This window comes from Python bivittatus, unplaced genomic scaffold, assembly GCF_059951505.1.
Source record: "Python bivittatus isolate LINGU-HERP-01145 unplaced genomic scaffold, Pbiv_v1 ctg000220_np1212, whole genome shotgun sequence".
NCBI classification, from domain to species: Eukaryota; Metazoa; Chordata; class Lepidosauria; order Squamata; family Pythonidae; genus Python; species Python bivittatus.
In genome coordinates this window covers 40,987,955-41,005,130 of record NW_028277048.1, presented here as the reverse complement: position 1 = coordinate 41,005,130, position 17,176 = coordinate 40,987,955, and the positions used below count along the sequence as shown (strand labels likewise).

Genomic DNA, 17,176 nt, shown 5'->3' with positions numbered 1-17,176 from the left:
TGGTTGCCAAGTTGATCACATGACCATGGAGATCCTATGACAGTCGTAAGTGTGAGAACAAGTTGTAAGTCACTTTTTTCAGTGCTGTTGTAACTTTGAACAGTCATTAAACTGTTCAGTGGTTGTAAGTTGAGGACTACCTGTACATCACCGGCCTCTCCTTCTAATGCTAATTTTCCTAGTTTGTCAAAATGGCTGAGAGTTGTTCTTTTTGTTTTTAGTGAGCTACTTGTCAGTCTTTGTAATATTTAGATTCCCTTAGTTCTAAAGATGTCCTTTTGTCACCTCAGAATGATGGAAATAGTCAATGTTAGGTCAGAATCAGCCCTTTCTTCCAGTATTTCTGTTTATCTTGAAATGTCCAAGGCTGTATATATTACTGCTGCTTAGAGTTTAAGAGTTAATGTTTTTCTTTTGCATTGGATTCTAGGCATGGGGGAGAACACCCACCCCTCCTTTCTTATTCAGCATGTTGAAAGATTTTTTTGTGAAGCGTGTGAGTGAACATTTCCTATTCTACAGATCTTGTTTTCTGTAGAAAACTTCTAATTTCTGGAAATACTTCTAATTTCCAGTTCTCTCTTATGGATAAGAATAGTTCAGTTCTGTAGCTCCTTAACACTTTTCCTACAACAAGGTTTGGTGAAATATAGTCCATAGCAGTGTCTGCAACAACAGATGTATTAATATTTCCCAAGCTGTTGAAAGCTCTCAGAATTTCCAGTTTACAGGTTTATTGCTTATAGTGGATTGATCTTTATTTATAGATTATATGGTCAGTGCTGTCCTCTATTTTAAATGGCAAACAAAACAAAGCAAAAAACCAGAACTAAACCCCTACCACCAACTCTTAACCAAAATCAGATTTTCTATCATACTTCAGTGGTAAAATCTGGGGCACTGTAGAAACTTTAAAAAGCATTATTTTAGGCACCCGTCTTGCTTGGCTGTGAGATCTGCTCCATTGTTTACATGTATTTTTGAATTTGAACTGCACCTGTCTTTGTACCCCTGAAGTTCCAATACTCCTCTCCAACCCCCTCCCCCCACCTTGAGAGCTCCTACATTTGTCCATCTGTGATCTGTCAATCTCTCTTCCTAGTGGATGACAATATTCTGATGACAGTAAGAAGCTGGGAGGAGGTTTTTTCCCCCTCCTCCTTCTTGGGCCCAGAAGTATACTTTTTCTAAAGCTGTTGATATAATAACCTTTACAGTGGGATGGGGCCTGGCTCAACTGAGGGGGAGAAATCTTTCTCCTGTTTGATGTCATTTGCAACCAGGCAGAGAAGTATCTGCATGGGGAGAAGTGAGTTTGAGAGTTAGTGGTGTGGGGTAGGTTGTATGAGAAAGATGTAGGAAATTCTTTTCCAGCTTAGATCATCATCAGAATTGGAGTCAAATTTAAAGAGCCATGATGTTTGCTTTATATTAGAGGCAAACAGAGTGAATCCCTGAGACTTGTATTTCTAAGTTCAAGAACATGCAAGAGTAACATGTCTAATCAAGACAGGCACTTCAGATAGAACAACAGGTTTTAGTACCTGCTGTGCTTGCGAGCAGAGATATTTGATAATATAAAGAGTGATTGCTTTACCAGTTCTACTTATTTCTGCAGAGACCTTTCATTTTGGTTTATTGAGGCAATCACTGAAGAGTGAGGAGATGTACACTAGAACAGCATGACCTCAACAGACTAGTTCATTGATGAAGTATTGCTGAAACTGCTTGGCATTCATTTTAGAGCTGAGTCAGAATAGAATACTTTGCTTTTATGAATAGTTTTGTTTACTATTATCTTCTTGACCTCTAAATTTAGGATTTATATTGATAATTTTTGACACAGTAGAGCCAACCTATATAATTTAAAGCATTTATATACTACTTTTCATAATAACTACCTTCGGGTGGTTTATACTGCAGAGCAGAATTCTGTGTTTGTTTTTGTGTTTTACTATTTACATTTTTATGTTTATCAGCTATTTGAAATCTCCTGATGGGTTGCTGCTGCTTTTGTAATTGTTTGGCAAGATGCTTTTATTTAAATTCCCTAATAAACATTAAAAGTACAGGTTAAATTAAAATTTCAGGTAATTGAAAGAACATAGCTGGATTATTCACTTGGTTATTATACTAAAGTGAGAAAAAATATTTTTATGTTTTCCTTTTGCCTATAAATTTAAGAAAAGGGTGAGGGTGAAAATGGAACAATACTCTTACCAGCCTTACTACATCTGAAGTATATAGCATTTTGGCCTGTGACATAATGTATTGGCATGTATTGGTATGTTCCATGTGAGGCATCATGTATGCATTTTAGCAGTGTGAGAAGAGTAGATATCCTGCAGTGTGGATAGTTGTCAATTTTGCCAATTCCACAGCTGTCTGTGCTCCTTTTAATTCTTTGCAAGTTTTTATGCTATGCATTGCTCCACCCTTTGAAGCAGTCCTTCAAATATCATGGTAATCATCCTCATTCTTTTCTTAAGAAGCTGAGTGTGTCAGCATGTCATTAGATGCTAAAGCAACAAAAACTATTTTCTAACACATAAGTATCAGATGTACAAGCTTTTAATCACATTTCATTTGTAATAATGCAAAGTTTTTAAATTGGTGAAAGTGTTTAAATTCATTTAAATTTTTATAATCAGCATTGTGATCTAGAGAGTGACATTTAAAAAATCTTGACTCCCTTAACTTCTGTTTCACCACCAGCTGAGTAGTAGTTTGACTTGCTGGGTTAATTGGCTTATAAATATACTGTATGCAAAATTTTTTGTACCATATAAAATGCACATATTGAACTAGTTCCTTTTTTGTCAAAATGCAAGGAGGAAAGATTTCTGAATAGTGTTTGATGGTGTGTCTTGCATTATCTGGGAAAAATTACTTGCTGGAGTTACAGGAAATGTGTTGACTTCACATCATTTCTTTATTTTCTCAGCAGATGTTCTGTGTTCTTGCCAGCTCATCTATGTGTAGTAAAACTTAATATATTGAAAACAAACAATTCTTTTAAAAAGCTGTGTAGTATAGAAACAATAAACAATGTTTTTGCATTTATAAACTTCCTCACTTGGGCCTCTTTCATACTGTTGGGTGAGTCCCAAGTCATAAAGAGTATAATCCTGTAAAAGTGGTTGGATGGATTACATGAATTGGAGCAGGGAGCACCAAGACACCTAACAATCTGATTTTCTAATACATACTCTTATAGATTTCATGATAAGTTTTTTTTTTCCTTTTGTATATAACGTGTCCTCACAGTTGTGGAAGTGATGGGATTTAATCCTGTAAATGTGTATATACATGAAAGAAAATACATATTCCCAAGATAGGTCCTTTTATGCAACCACCAGTTTAGAAGCCTCCAGCCATGTGCATCATCATGTGCATAGTTGTATATAAGCCTTGTTCTTCAAGAGAGTATTCAATTTATGCATTTTAAGGAAGTCTGATATTGGCTCTAAAAAGAGGTTTGTATTGTAATACAGAAATGTAGATTATATGTCGGTGCTATCTTCTGGATGCAAGAATATGGGCTAAAGAAAAGCATTAAAAAAAGGATATTGAGGCATGGAATTCTGTTTGACTTGCATATTCTTCTCTGTGATACAATACAGCTAGATTGGTTAAGCTGATTCCTTTTAGAGTATATGTTCATTGTGTATACAGTAATATTAATTTTGTTCTAAATTTAAGTCAAATAACAACTTTAGACTTTCTTCAGGAATTCAGTAGTGTAAATTTTACTTATGCATTCTGGGTTTTTGGAGAATTGATACTACAGCTGTGTTTTTACATTGTGTAAAATAGTTTATATTTCATTAATATATTTTTGTATTACCAGATGGTAACTTGCTTTAGAAACAGCTTCCTCTTTGATTTCGTTTTGCCTTTAAGTTCTTACAAGTCAGATAGCAGCCAGAAGATGAAGACTTAAGCAATATGTAATATCCAGTAAGCATGACTCAGTTGAAACAAGGGCAGACTGATATCTGGGACCACATGTCCATGCTTAGCCTCTTTTCTTGTTTAAGGAAGTTACCCTTGAGTCTTTATTGTTCATTGGCATCAGTATGTTAACAATAAAAATAGTTTCCCAGATTCAGTCATAATATATGCAGAAATACTGTAATACACACTCAGGCATTCCAGTGAAGCAAGAGTCATTAGCAGAAGTCACTGTAGTGTGGCTTATGTGTGGGTGATAAATACCATGAGATATATCCTGTTAATCTCTCTCTGCCTCTGGTAAAGTTGTTGCAGTTTAACAAGAATTGTAGTGCTTGAGCTCAGTCATAATGTCAAAATCCCACTTCCTAAAAATAGAGGTTCCAAAACCCCCAGATTTATTAATAGTAGAAAGTCAAATTCAGAAAAGGAATATATGATTTTCAGTTGGTTTTCCTTTCTAGGTAGTGGTGATTTTTATGTATGCTACTGTATAGTTGTTTTCTACTTAGACCACTGATTTGAAATGGACAACGCTAGTTTTTTTTAAATGCCACTTCAAAGATGTATCTAAGAGCCAAGATGGCTAAATATTTGGCATGTGTTATTTTAAGTAGTTCAGTTACTCTGAGTGTAGTCTGGCAGAAATAGTTTCTTTGCAGGAAAAAAATCAATAGCATCTTTGTATTTAAATTTTCACAAATAAGCCCTTGGAAAATCTCTGTGGGTACCTCAAGGCTGCTGTTTCCTTTAAAAAAAAAAGTTTCAGCACTACTTCATGCCAGTTAACAATGGTGAATGATTCTTAAATCATGGGGAATCTTAAGAATACTGTAATCCTCTGTTTTATGGAAAAGAACATTGAAGTTATATTTTGAAATCACATATAACTATGCTAATTTATTAAAACTGACAGGAACTACACCCTTCACACACGCACACACACAAAAACAAACCTTAAAGCAGCCTTTATTCTGTAATCCCATTTATAAAGTAGATTAAAAATAATACTATAAATGCACATCTATAAATTATCAATATATGTGAATCAGAGGACTGATGGCTGCAGAAGAAGTGGGAAGGCACTGGTATGGCTTACTGAAAGAAAAATATTGATTATGTTATATAAATGCATGTGTACAAATAATGTTATTTTGTTTCTTGTAAACCAATAATTGTAGATATGATTTCATGAATTCTAATTATGGGAGGTATAACCAGAAGTTGGAATAGCTTATTTATTAATATGATTAATAGAATTAGGATATTTGAAAAGTTGTTTTTTTACATGTGAAAAATAACTTTTCAAATACCCTAAGTTTATTAAGGTAGATAGTCTAGACTAATATTGGTTCATCCTCAACAGGAGCTTGCTATTTTGCTGCTTTTTGATTGCCTGTTCAAAGATTTCATTGGGGAAGTATTTTATGAAGTTCTCTTTTTAAGCTTAAGAGAATGGAAACTTTCCCTCCAAATTACTGTAATTCAGTATTGCCAAAGAAATGCCCAGTCCCCACAAACTGTTGAAAAACAGAATAGCTAGGAATTCTTGCACACACTGAGTCAGATCTCCATTGTATGAATAGGCAATGACAAAGTGGTGGGCTTTCTGGGAAATGCAGTGGCAAACTGTCTGTCTTTTTTTTTTTTTTTTGGCTGGAGGGTGGGGAGGGATGCATGTAAACCTTGTGAAGATTTAACATTTTGCTGTGAAACAAGTGAAATCATCTTCCTGGCATCTGTGGTCAATTTGCGCTTTGGACTGAGAGTTCCTCATAGTCAAGAGTTCCTCCTACAATTCTGTTCAGTTTAAGCATTTGAGGGCTTCATAGTGAGATGTGGAATACATTGGGGCAAACCACAACCATGTAACAGTGTGGGATCAGTTGCTAATAAGATGACAACTGAAGGGTGGTTTCTGTGTGAGAAATGCCTTGCTGATATATAGTAATGTAAAAATTACTTTGGAGGAAATTATAAAGGACATGAAGGTCATTTAATTTTTTCATATTATAGTAGGAAAATATTAGCTAAGCCTGGAAAAAAGCTAAGGGTTAGAAACTTGCTACTAGCAGTTAGGTTTGCCTCTTCAAGCTTCACTGGTAGTTTATTAAATATTTATACTGATGCTCCCATGAAGAAAAGCTTGAAGTGGCATATGATAAGGGATTAAAATAATAGTTAAATATAAAACATAATTTGGTAATTTAGAAATTATAAGCATTTAATATTAAGAATCCAAATTTGTGTTTCCTCATTCACGCTTGTGTTTGCATTTCCTGATTAGTTTTATATATCATCTCAAGCCATTAGGATGGTTAATTTGGTTTGGCTTTAAAATGCTTTGAGAATCTAACCATTGTGATTTAATCAATAAACCAAGTTAACCAAGTATGGCTTAGCATGTAGGAACATAGGTATTCAATCCTCCAGCAAGAGTAGGCTGTGCAGCAAGGAATGTGAGTGTGGCACTGATCTATAATTCTTTAAAGTTGCTGATTCTTCTCCTGGGCTCATATACAGTGGTACCTCGGGATACAAACTTAATCCGTTCTGTGACTCTGGGTGTATCCCGAGTTGGTCGTAACCTGACGCAAATTTCCCCATAGAGTTCAATGTAAATCCGGTTAATCCGTTCCGCCCTCCGAATTTGGTCGCACCCCGAAGCAAATTTTCCCACAAGGTTCAATGTAATTACCGTTAATCCGTTCTGGCGTCCGCGGACCACGCGTCAGGGTGGGAGAATGGCTGGGTGCCGCGCGGCGCGGCAGGAGAACGGCCGGGCGTGGCGCGGCGCAGCGGGAGAACGGCCGGGCGCGGCGCGGTGGGAGAATGGCTGGGCGTGGTGCAGCGCGGCGGGAGAACGGCCGGGCGCGGCATGGCGGGGCAGGAGAACGGCCAGGCGCCACGCCGTCTGGCAGGAAAACGGCCAGGTGCTGCGCCGCGCGGCAGGAAAATGGCCACGGACCACGTGTCAGGGGCGGAAAAATGGCCGCAGACCACGTGTCAAGGCGGAAAAATGGCCGTACCCCAAGGCAGAGTTCGCACATCGAGGTAAATTTTTGTGGCCGGAGCTGGTCATAACCCAAAAAGTTCGTTAGTAGAGGCGTTCGTATCCCGAGGTACTACTGTAGTAGTTAAAGAGCACAGTTGCACAGTCCTGGGAAAAGGTATGACTGCTTTAAAAGACTGCAGAGAGGTACTGTATTTGGACTCCTGCACACTCCAAATTACCTTTTTGGAACTAAATCCAAAGCATTGGGTTTGTGGTGGTTTTCTAATTAAACAATATGGCCCTCTTGGAATGAAAATCAGAAGGGAACAAGAGATATTCTTGTTCAGAATGATATTTATTTTAGAAAGATATTTGGAAGCAAAAAAAAGCTGTCAGTTGACAGAGAAGTCTACCCACTTAGGAATGATATTTCAAGAGCTGATAGAACAATTTTATTAATTTTATTTATTTGATTTATATCCCACTTCCATTCAACTCAGTGTGATATATATGTAAGATATATACAAGATATATACAGATACAGGTACAGATATAGTTATAGATATAGGTACTGTATATCTTCCTATTTTCCCCACAACATCAACCCTATGTGGTGGTTGGGCTGAGAGAGAGAATGACTAGGCCAAAGTCACCCAGCCAATTTCCATGCCTAAGGGGGGGACTAGAATTCATGGTCTCCCAGTTTCTAGCCTAGTACCTTAACTGAACTGGCTTTCTATTTTAATAGTGTTTTTGCAGTTTTGTGTTGCTGTTTCGTTGTGTGGGCCAATTTTACTTTTTTTTTTTTTTACCATCTTGATGGGAAGTTAGTGACATGCAGGGTAGGTGTCTGTCCTTTACCTGCAGACTGTTGTTTTCCTTCTTTGTACCAAAAACCTATCTGTAATATAGGTGAAAGGTGGATCTATAATGCTTAGTGCTTGATTATATCCCCTTTCTCACATAACTCTAGGCATTTTGAGAAAAAACTATATATGTTGCTAAGCTAATCTCTTTTTCCTATTAGGTCATCATGGCTGCTGTTGGCTCCATTACTTACTTCTACTGTTCCACAACTGACTGTCCCCACTAATTGCCTTTGCCCTGAGGGAACACATATTTTTCAATGGATCAGAAACCTGGTTCCAGAATTTGGTATTGCTGGCTCCCACGTCAAGGTGCTTTCATCCCCAACCGAATTCTATGAACTTATGAAGGTGATCTCAGATTGCAATATTTTTCTCTTGTATTTTTTGTTACTGGTTTTGTTATACTGTATGACATTCAAAATGGCGGTTTCAGGAGGGCTCAGTGGTTCTATTGTGTTCTGAAAAGCCTTTTCAGACTTAAGGTTAAAGTAATTTTACCTTACCATTCCTTGGAGAATGGGTTACTATGTTCAGCTCTAAGACTGAAAATTATAAGCAGTATGTGAAGAAGAAGAAAAAAATCATTTTGTCAACTAATGTAATTCTCTGGGAATATAGTGAGACATGAAAAGCTACAATCCTAGACCTCAGTGTTTTAAGGTGCTAGGTTCAGCTCCTCGCACTTCCAGGTAGAAAAATCAGGTAGCAGGGCTGAGAAAGAACCTTGCTTAAAAATATTGAACTACTTCTGCCAGCCACAGAGGTACTGTTAATTTTATAAAGCAGCTGCACTTGTGAAATCTGAGACCTTTCCAGGAAAAGGGATGCGGGTGCTACTTTGTGTACTCTGATCAAAGATGTATAGCATGCCTCAATGCATTTTAGGCAGAACAAAAATATTCTTACCTTGGGACAATAAAAACAGCCAGTAATTGATAGGACTTTGTATCTGACATTTGAAGAGATGTCATTTGGGGGGACATCCCAACTGTACAGGTAATCCTCATTTAGCAATCACACTTGGGACCAGCAACTCCATTGCTAAGCACAGCAGTCATTAAGTGGGAAATCATGTATCTGCGACTGTGCTTTCCTTTTCCTCACTCCACTGCCCTTTGGAACGCTCACCCCAGTGCTGGGATAATTAACAAGAAGGGAATTAATGTTTACATTTACATTCATTGGAGAGGAAGGAATTATAAGAGAGTAAGCAAGCATACAATGGGGAATACACATTGAAAGCAATGCGCTGGCGCTGGCGGCCGTGAGTGTACTACACGAACAGCCCGGTGTATTCCCCATTGTATGCCTGCTTACTCTCTTGTAATCCCTTCCTCTCCAGTCTCTCCACTCTGCGAGGAGGGAAAAAAAGAACAGGTCAGGCACAGGACAACACGTACTGACTGTAATGGTGATCACCTGACTGATGGATGCTGCAAAGATCATAAATGAAGACATTGGTCATAAAGTTATTTTTCAGCACTGTTGTAACTTCAAATGGTCGCTGAATGAGGCAGTCAGTAAGCAAGGACTACCTGTAATCTATCTTGCAAAATTAAGATGGCACAAAACATTACTGTCTGGAGTTTGGCCAGATAAATACACCTCCTCAAACAAACTTTTTTGATATGTGGATTCAGATATCATGCTTCTCAATGCATGAAAGGCAGCAGCTTTTTTAAAATAATATTTTTATTAGAATTTTACATAGTTAAAAGCTAATACAGAATTAGAAAAGATATACAAACAAAAAAGAAGAAAGAGAGCAAGAGAAAGAAAAAGAAAAAAGAAAGAGAAAAACATAAAAAGTGATTCCCCCTCCCTCCAAACAAGTATAAGCATTTACAGTAACTCTTCTTTCCATTTCTCATCACTAAACAATAACCAAATTATAGAAAAATTCATCAATCAGTCTTACTCAGCAAAAGCATTAAGAATGCCAGTAGTAGTAACCTATATGTTTTAAGCTTAGACAAATCTATTTTGCATTTTGACTTATAACTTTCTCTAATAAGTAAGACATAAAAGATTTATCCCCATAGGTATAAAGAAATCAATAACAGTAACATAGATATTTTAAACTAGATCCAATAGGTCCCTTTTACATTCTAACCCCATAACTTTCTGTAACAAGTAGGAAGTAAAAGATTTATCCCCATATGAAAAAATCTTTACATTGTCTTGCACTCCTGGTTAAAAAAAATAAAATAAAAAGATTCCAATAATAACAACCCCAAATCAAAATTTATACAATTTAATCCTGGTCAAATAAGTCCACTTTGAACTCCTTTTTCTTCTTCATAAGAGGCTTAATCTTCAGTCACTTCTTCAAATAAAGTCCCACATGGTGATTTCTTATCTTTTTCTCCCTGTCTGTTTTCAGTAGCAACTTCAGAGATTTAGTAGTTCCCTTCTGTGGATCCAAAATAAGATAACTCTCACTCTTCTGATTTATAATCAGGATATCCCTTTTAATAATTAAAAGATCAGCCAGCATAGTTCGTATATCCATTGCAATTTCTTTCTCTATGTCATTCTTGTAGTCAACTTTGTAAAGTCCATTTTCAGATCCACATCATCTTTTCTGTATCTTCCATATCTCTTTTATAGATGAGCAATTCTTTACAGTCCATTTTAAAATCCCTATTCAAATCATCCTCACCTTTGGTTTTATCCAGTAGAATCTTTTCTTCTTCTATAACCTCTGTTAGATCTAATTTTAAAAACAAGTCCTGAACACATGTTCCCAAACAGATTTAAATTCTTCTATAATAAAACAATGTTCCTCCATTATGTTAGGAAGTACAGTGGTACCTCAGTTCACGAACTTAATTCGTTCCGCGACTCTGATTGCAAACCGAATTGGTCGTGAACCGAATCAAATTTTCCCATAAGGTTCAATGTAAATACGGTTAATCCATTCTGACCCCTACGAATGGGGTCGCCAACCGATTTTGGTCGCCAACCGAATCAAATTTTCCCATAAGGTTCAATGTAAATACGGTTAATCCGTTCTGACCCCTACGAATGTGGTCGCCAACCGATTTTGGTCGCCAACTGAATCAAATTTTCCCATAAGGTTCAATGTAAATACGGTTAATCCGTTCTGAACCATATGTATTTTTTTTTTAAACCACAAAAATATGAAACAAAGTACAGTACAGTATGAAGAGAGAGAACACTAACCTTGCTTGAGGTGACTTCTGGTGTGGAGGACAGGAAGGCGGGTGGGGAGATGGTTATTGTTTGGAGGGAGAGTCCCCCTCCCTACAGGAAGCCACGACCACATGTCACAGCAGGGAAAATGGCCGCGGGTCATGTTCATCACCCGATGTGGAGTTCGTGGACGGAAGCAAAATTTTGCGAACGGTGCTCTTCGTGAACCAAATTGTTCGTGAACAGAAGCGTTCGTGAACCGAGGTATTACCGTATATTTTCCTTTAATTGCTCTCTGGTTCCCTCTAGTTAACTTTCAATGTCCAGTCTTATCTTATTTTCAGAGCCAAAACTTTCCCACAATAAGTTTTCTTACAGTTAATTCCAACATTTTTATAACATTTTATAAAATTTAAAAGAGTCTATAAAAAAAACTATTCTTTCAAATCCATCTGGCCCCTTAACTGTCCACAGCCAACATTCTTAATTCCCTTTCACTGTTTTCCAAAAGTTAAAAATTTTCTTTTTAATCTTTAAACTTACTTAAATCTTCTTTCTTCCAGGATAGAAGGAAATTATCCCAGTGTACAGCAACTTGCCTTTCAGAAGGTTTTTAATTTTCAAGTAAATCGCTAATAAGTATTTTCTGATGTTAATTAAAAGAGGAAGTAAAAGCAAATCTAGTGTCTCTTTAGAGGCTCTGAACTGCAGCTTGGACTTGATATTTCCTGTGACTCCCAGAGTGCTCAACTCTCTGGAGATTGCTAAATTTGTGATCTCTTCACAGGGAGCCTCTGTAAGGAGTACTTGTGGGTGATCCAGTCATCTCCTTTGTCCGGAGATGGTTCTGAAGAGCTGGACTTTTTGCCGGCTTCTCTTAACTGCTGCAGACATCAACTCCGCGGAAATGGAGCCATCTTCAATCCGCTGTTACTCCCCCAGAAGTCTGAAAGGCAGTTTCTTAACATAGTAGGACTTTTAATGTAATTCTTTTATGTGAATGATTGTATCTAATTTGGTATCTTAATTACTTTCAAACTTTTTCTCTCCTTTGGGAGAGAACAAATATTAGTATGAATAGAAAAACTTTAATTTTGCATATAATTAAAAGTGATGAAGGTGAATCACCCTCTCCCGTAGCAGCTGGAGTATTAGCAGTGACTTGGCTTGTCTCTATTTTGACCTTCTAGTTTAACCCTCTTCACCCTCGGCTGCAAGAGAGTCACTTGCAGCCAACTAACTTATTCCCAGTCCAATTGTGAGCAAAAGTTCCTAATAATAGTTTTCCAGGTAGATTTGAATTTTATTGCTTCTCATAAAATTAAGTACTGTATTGGGTGTCCTGTGGGAGGTACTTGGGTGCTTCATTTGGGAGACTGATCAAATCTAAATGTCTTTCTCTTTCAGGGACAAGTAAAGATGGCTAAGCAACGAATAGTTTTAGCTTCCCTGTATCTTGGAACAGGACCTTTGGAACAGGACTTAGTAAGTGTCTAAAATGGGAAGGAGGGACTGGAAATTTTTTAGAAAATATCTAGTTAAAGAGATATCTTAGGTTTAGGGTGGGTTTTTTTTTTTTTTGAGCGCTTGCTTCAGAATTCACTCTGTTATACAGTATTTATGTATGAGTTGTTAATTTTGACAGGCTAAAAATGAAGATAGAGTATTATGAAAAAATATTTGCCCCTTTTGAATATTATGACATTTTAGATATCTTTGCCACTGACTATTATCAAAATTTATATGGGTGTAAAGTTATATATCCTTATGTATCAATGAGTTTCTGAGTTAACAAATAATACCAACATTTGATACTTATTTCATTTATTTCATTAAGTTATCCCACATATGAAACAGTAATTGCCCCCTTAGATTCAGTAGCTGTTGTACCACCTTTAGCTGCAATAACTCCAACTGGAAACTTCTTGTAATTAGTTATCAGGTCTCACATTGCTGTGTAGAAACGTTAGCCTGTTCCTCCATGGCAAATGCTTCAGTTCAGTAACATTTGAGGGTTTTCTAGCATGAACTGCTTGTTTCAGGTCCTACTACAATATTTGTATGGGATTTAGGCCTTAGACTTTGATTAGTCCATTCCAAAACATTGAATATATTGTTCTTTGTCCATTCTCTTATAGATTTTGTTGTGTATTTGGGATCACTGTTTCGCTTTATAGTTCATTTGCACTTCAGCGTTAGCTGACAGATGATTTGATATTTTCATGTGGACTCCATTGTTACAAAACAGAATGCATATTTTCTTCGTCCAGGTTCTAAAAAAGCAAAGCATCCCCAAACCATGACTTGACAGTTGGTATGAGGTTATTATTATAGTATTGAGTGTTTGGTTACATAACATCACTCATGTAGCCCCCCAAATCCCTCTTTATAGATTCCTCCAGAAGTGTGGGGAGTCATCCAGATCTTTTTGGCAAATTTGGGATGAGCATCAGTGTTCTTTTTGCTAAGGAATGCCTTCCACCCTGCTACTGGGCTATAAATCCCTATTTTCCCCAGTGTTGTTTTTTTTTTTTATGATAGTCATGAACAAAGTGAAAGAAACCTGCACATCCCTGGGTTGTTCTTGGGTTCTTTTGGTTTCCCAGACAAATGTATGCTGTGTTCTTGGAGCAATTCACTATTGGGGTGATTGACTGTTGTCCCAAATCTTTTCAGTTATAAGACAATATCTCTGATTGTGAATTGGTGGAATCCCAATTCTTTAGAAATTGTTTTGTAACTTTCTCTAGTCTAATAGGGAGAAATTACTTTTACAGAGGTCTGGTTTTGGGAAATTTATTTTGAGCTGGGCATAATGTGCCTCTAGAAGTTCTTTAGTGGGAATATCACTGTGATGATGAGATACAAAGTTATATAGGGTGGAACAGCCTCAGATCAGCCCTGATTGTTCAGTGAAGTACTACAATTAGTCCTTTAATTGAATTGATCGAAGGGGGGGCTATTTTTTCACATGGATGGATTATATGAAGGGTGATTTTGTTTATGAAATGAAAGAAATAAGCACCAGCTTTGGTATTCATTTACTCACTCTTTTTATACTTTGTAGTGGCAAAGATAGGCAAAAATTCAAAAACTCCCAGAGTGAGTGCATACTTTTTCACAGAACTGTATACAAACTGGAATTTAGAGCTGTTAGAAATAATCCTTGGTTCATTCACATGGTTCTCTTTACTTCATACTGGCAGTACCCTTAGTGACAGGGCATATCTATAAACTGGGCTCATAGATAGACTTGTGTTCAGCTTATGTGAGCAAGAGGAAAGGGTTTATCCACACGGTGTTTTGTCATCCTTGTTTGCAAAGAGAATAATTGTTCTATACTATAACACTTCAGGTTTTCTATACCAATAGAAAACTTTGAGACATCTTGAGAAGAAATATTATTGAAAGTACAATTATATTAAGTGTTCTGGATTTTTTTTTGTCTATTATATTTGTTTGCAAACTGTTAATATGTCTGTGATAGGAGAAACAAATTCCGAATTAGGAAAGCACTGATACTTCCCCCTTGGGAGATTGAAGTTCTCTGTCAATCTGACATTTGGTTTATTTTATGCACACCTCACTTCCTATCACTTAGTACACTTGAAAGGAAGGCTGCCTCGTGCATTTGTGTGTTTTCTTCTTTTAGGTGGATTGTATTGAAATAGCTTTGGAAAGGTCATTGAAGGGATGTGGGAGTCCCAATTTTAGAGTGTCTATCCTGTTAGACTTCACAAGAGGATCCCGGGGTAAGTATGTATGCATTCACTGACACCTCTTTTCACTTAGCTGTGATAGTCTGATATGGTTTGGGATCTCTGATATAAGACCTGGGTTTAAATAATTCTGCAGATCAAAGGATTTGGACCTTTGTTTGAAATCAATGCTCAAAAACCAACTTCAGTTCTCCTGTAGATTTCAAGCCAGTTCTGTCTTTATATCTCTGCAATCAAGAATAAAAAAAATCACAGAGATTCTTTCAATTTAAAACCTAGACAAAATATTCCTGATACACTGTTTTGACTCAGTCAATAGTAAATCTTGGCTTTCCAGTTCTTCCTATTACGTTGAATTGTGAAGAATAGGGTTAATTTTCTTGGTCTCTGCATCCTACCAAGGGGTCTGTATCTGTCAGATTAAGTCTTTTGGAGCATTCCCCAGCTGTCCTGAATTAATAGAAGCCTTATCTTCTCCCACTTATGTATTATTTGCCTGCTGGTTTTCCTCAGTTCCTCTTTTACTGCCTGACATAATCAGAAATATTTTCTGTATTGTTTAGTTTCTTTTCTGTATTGTATTAGTTTCCTAATACAAAACAAAACAAATCCAGAACATATCAAAATCTATATACTTTCTTTTCAATGATGTTTTTATTTCCTCCTTTGAAATCTTCTTTTAGTTTTGTTTGTTTCATGGCCACCCACTGAGACCCATCTACACAGCATGTCTGATGCTGGCCATTTCCAGAGGCACTGAACCATTTCCTTTTCTCATTAATTTGTCTTTGGTTCCAACAATGCATTTTGCTTTCTTGGACTTGGTAAAACCTCCAACTTTTCTTACTAGTTCTTTATTCATATTTCATCCACTTTAGGCCTTGTGCCACCACTAGACCCTTAGTGCCTCTACTTTTTCAACATTGCTAGCTAATTCTCATATTTCCTGTTCAGATCTGGATTCAGATCCATGCAGACTTCTGACTCCTTCTTACTGGTGCATCTTTGCCTTACCAGACCAGTGGTCAGAGACCAGTGCCCTTTTTCCCACTCCAAAGATTCTGCCCTTAAGTGGAGCAGCTACTGTGAATAATTAAAGATCTTGACCTCACAACTAAACAACCAGCACTCTTGTTGATGACCCACTCTTTGATTTTGTTCAAAGAGATACTTCTATTCCTCTTGCATGACTTGCCACCAATATTTCCTGAGAAAGAAAGTAAATTCTCACTTTGAGCAGTTCCCAGAAGACAAAAAGTTCCTGACTCAAGTTTTCCATGCAGAGACCTGTAATTTGTCAAAGCAACAGGTTAGTGTCTGACATCGTGTTGCTGACTGCTTCCAGAAATGTAGGCTACTTGTAGATAGTAACGAAGATGACCTTGATGGAAATACGCAAGAACTGTTACCTAGGCGAAAGGCATGAACTCTCTGGTCAGACAGTCACTAGCAGGCACAACTGTCCTAGTAAAGCAAATTTCATTTGCAAAATGTGCTACATGAAAGGTACACTAAAGACACTGAATTCTAAATTAATATAAGAAAGCACATTATTATCTAATTACTTTGATCTGAGTTCAAATTTCAGTTCTCCATATTTTACTATACTGTGTTTAACTGTTATACATTGTTGTTCTGTTCCCATGATGCAAGTTTTTGTTGTTATGTGAAATATACAATAAAGGAGGAGTCAGAACATGCAGTTGAAGGCAGACAGTTTCCTCCAGAAGACATAGAGAAGTCTTAAGCCCTGGCCTCTAAAGGAGGTGGAGTTAATCTCTTCCTATTAGGTCCATCTTTGTGGGATCAGAAAGATACTTCACCATAAGCCCAACTACTATTCTTGGTTACCAGAGATGGAAATGAGGCAAAGCATATATGTCTGATATAATCATTATCCACTTGATTCCTTTGTTATCAATGCAACAACTAGAGGTGTCACAAAATGCCTTCTAACATATGCTTCTACAGAGGAGAATCATCAATTTTTGTCACTCTGCAACTGATGAACAATTGGACCTATTTAGATATTCTATACATAAAAGTTTCCAGATCTGATTGTTAAGGCTTTCTAATTCTTACAGTAAATTGGAGCAGATATTCTATATTACTATGGTCTCATCAAGTCTGTTTCTTTTTTCCTAGGCCAGAAGAATTCTCGAACCATGCTGCTTCCACTCCTGAGGCGATTTCCAGATAAGGTCCGTGTCTCTCTCTTCCACACTCCTAATCTACGTGGTCTTCTCAGACACCTAATTCCTGAGCGTTTTAATGAGACCATCGGGTTGCAGCATATCAAAGTCTATCTCTTTGATGATAATGTGATCTTGAGTGGGTGAGTTCCTCTTTATAAGAAAATAGCTTTGGGGCACATGGAGGAATTCTGTGATTTCCAGTAAAGAAGAAAGAAAGAAGGAAATCAACTAAGCTAGATCATATTATGGATTGTTCTGCATATTCTGGAATCAGTGTGTCATAGCTCT

At 37.1% G+C, this 17,176-nt stretch overlaps 1 protein-coding gene across 2 annotated transcripts in view; it reads left to right on the top strand.

The window, feature by feature from the left end:
• PGS1 (phosphatidylglycerophosphate synthase 1) overlaps positions 1-17,176 on the top strand; it is a 44,698-nt gene that overhangs the window by 4,835 nt on the left and 22,687 nt on the right. For both annotated transcript variants that reach the window (XM_025166832.2, XM_007428501.4), the window contains exons 2-5: positions 7,977-8,166; positions 12,382-12,459; positions 14,627-14,726; positions 16,839-17,028. In XM_025166832.2, coding sequence (XP_025022600.2) covers positions 7,977-8,166; positions 12,382-12,459; positions 14,627-14,726; positions 16,839-17,028 — 558 coding nt within the window. The remainder of the gene's footprint in view (positions 1-7,976; positions 8,167-12,381; positions 12,460-14,626; positions 14,727-16,838; positions 17,029-17,176) is intronic.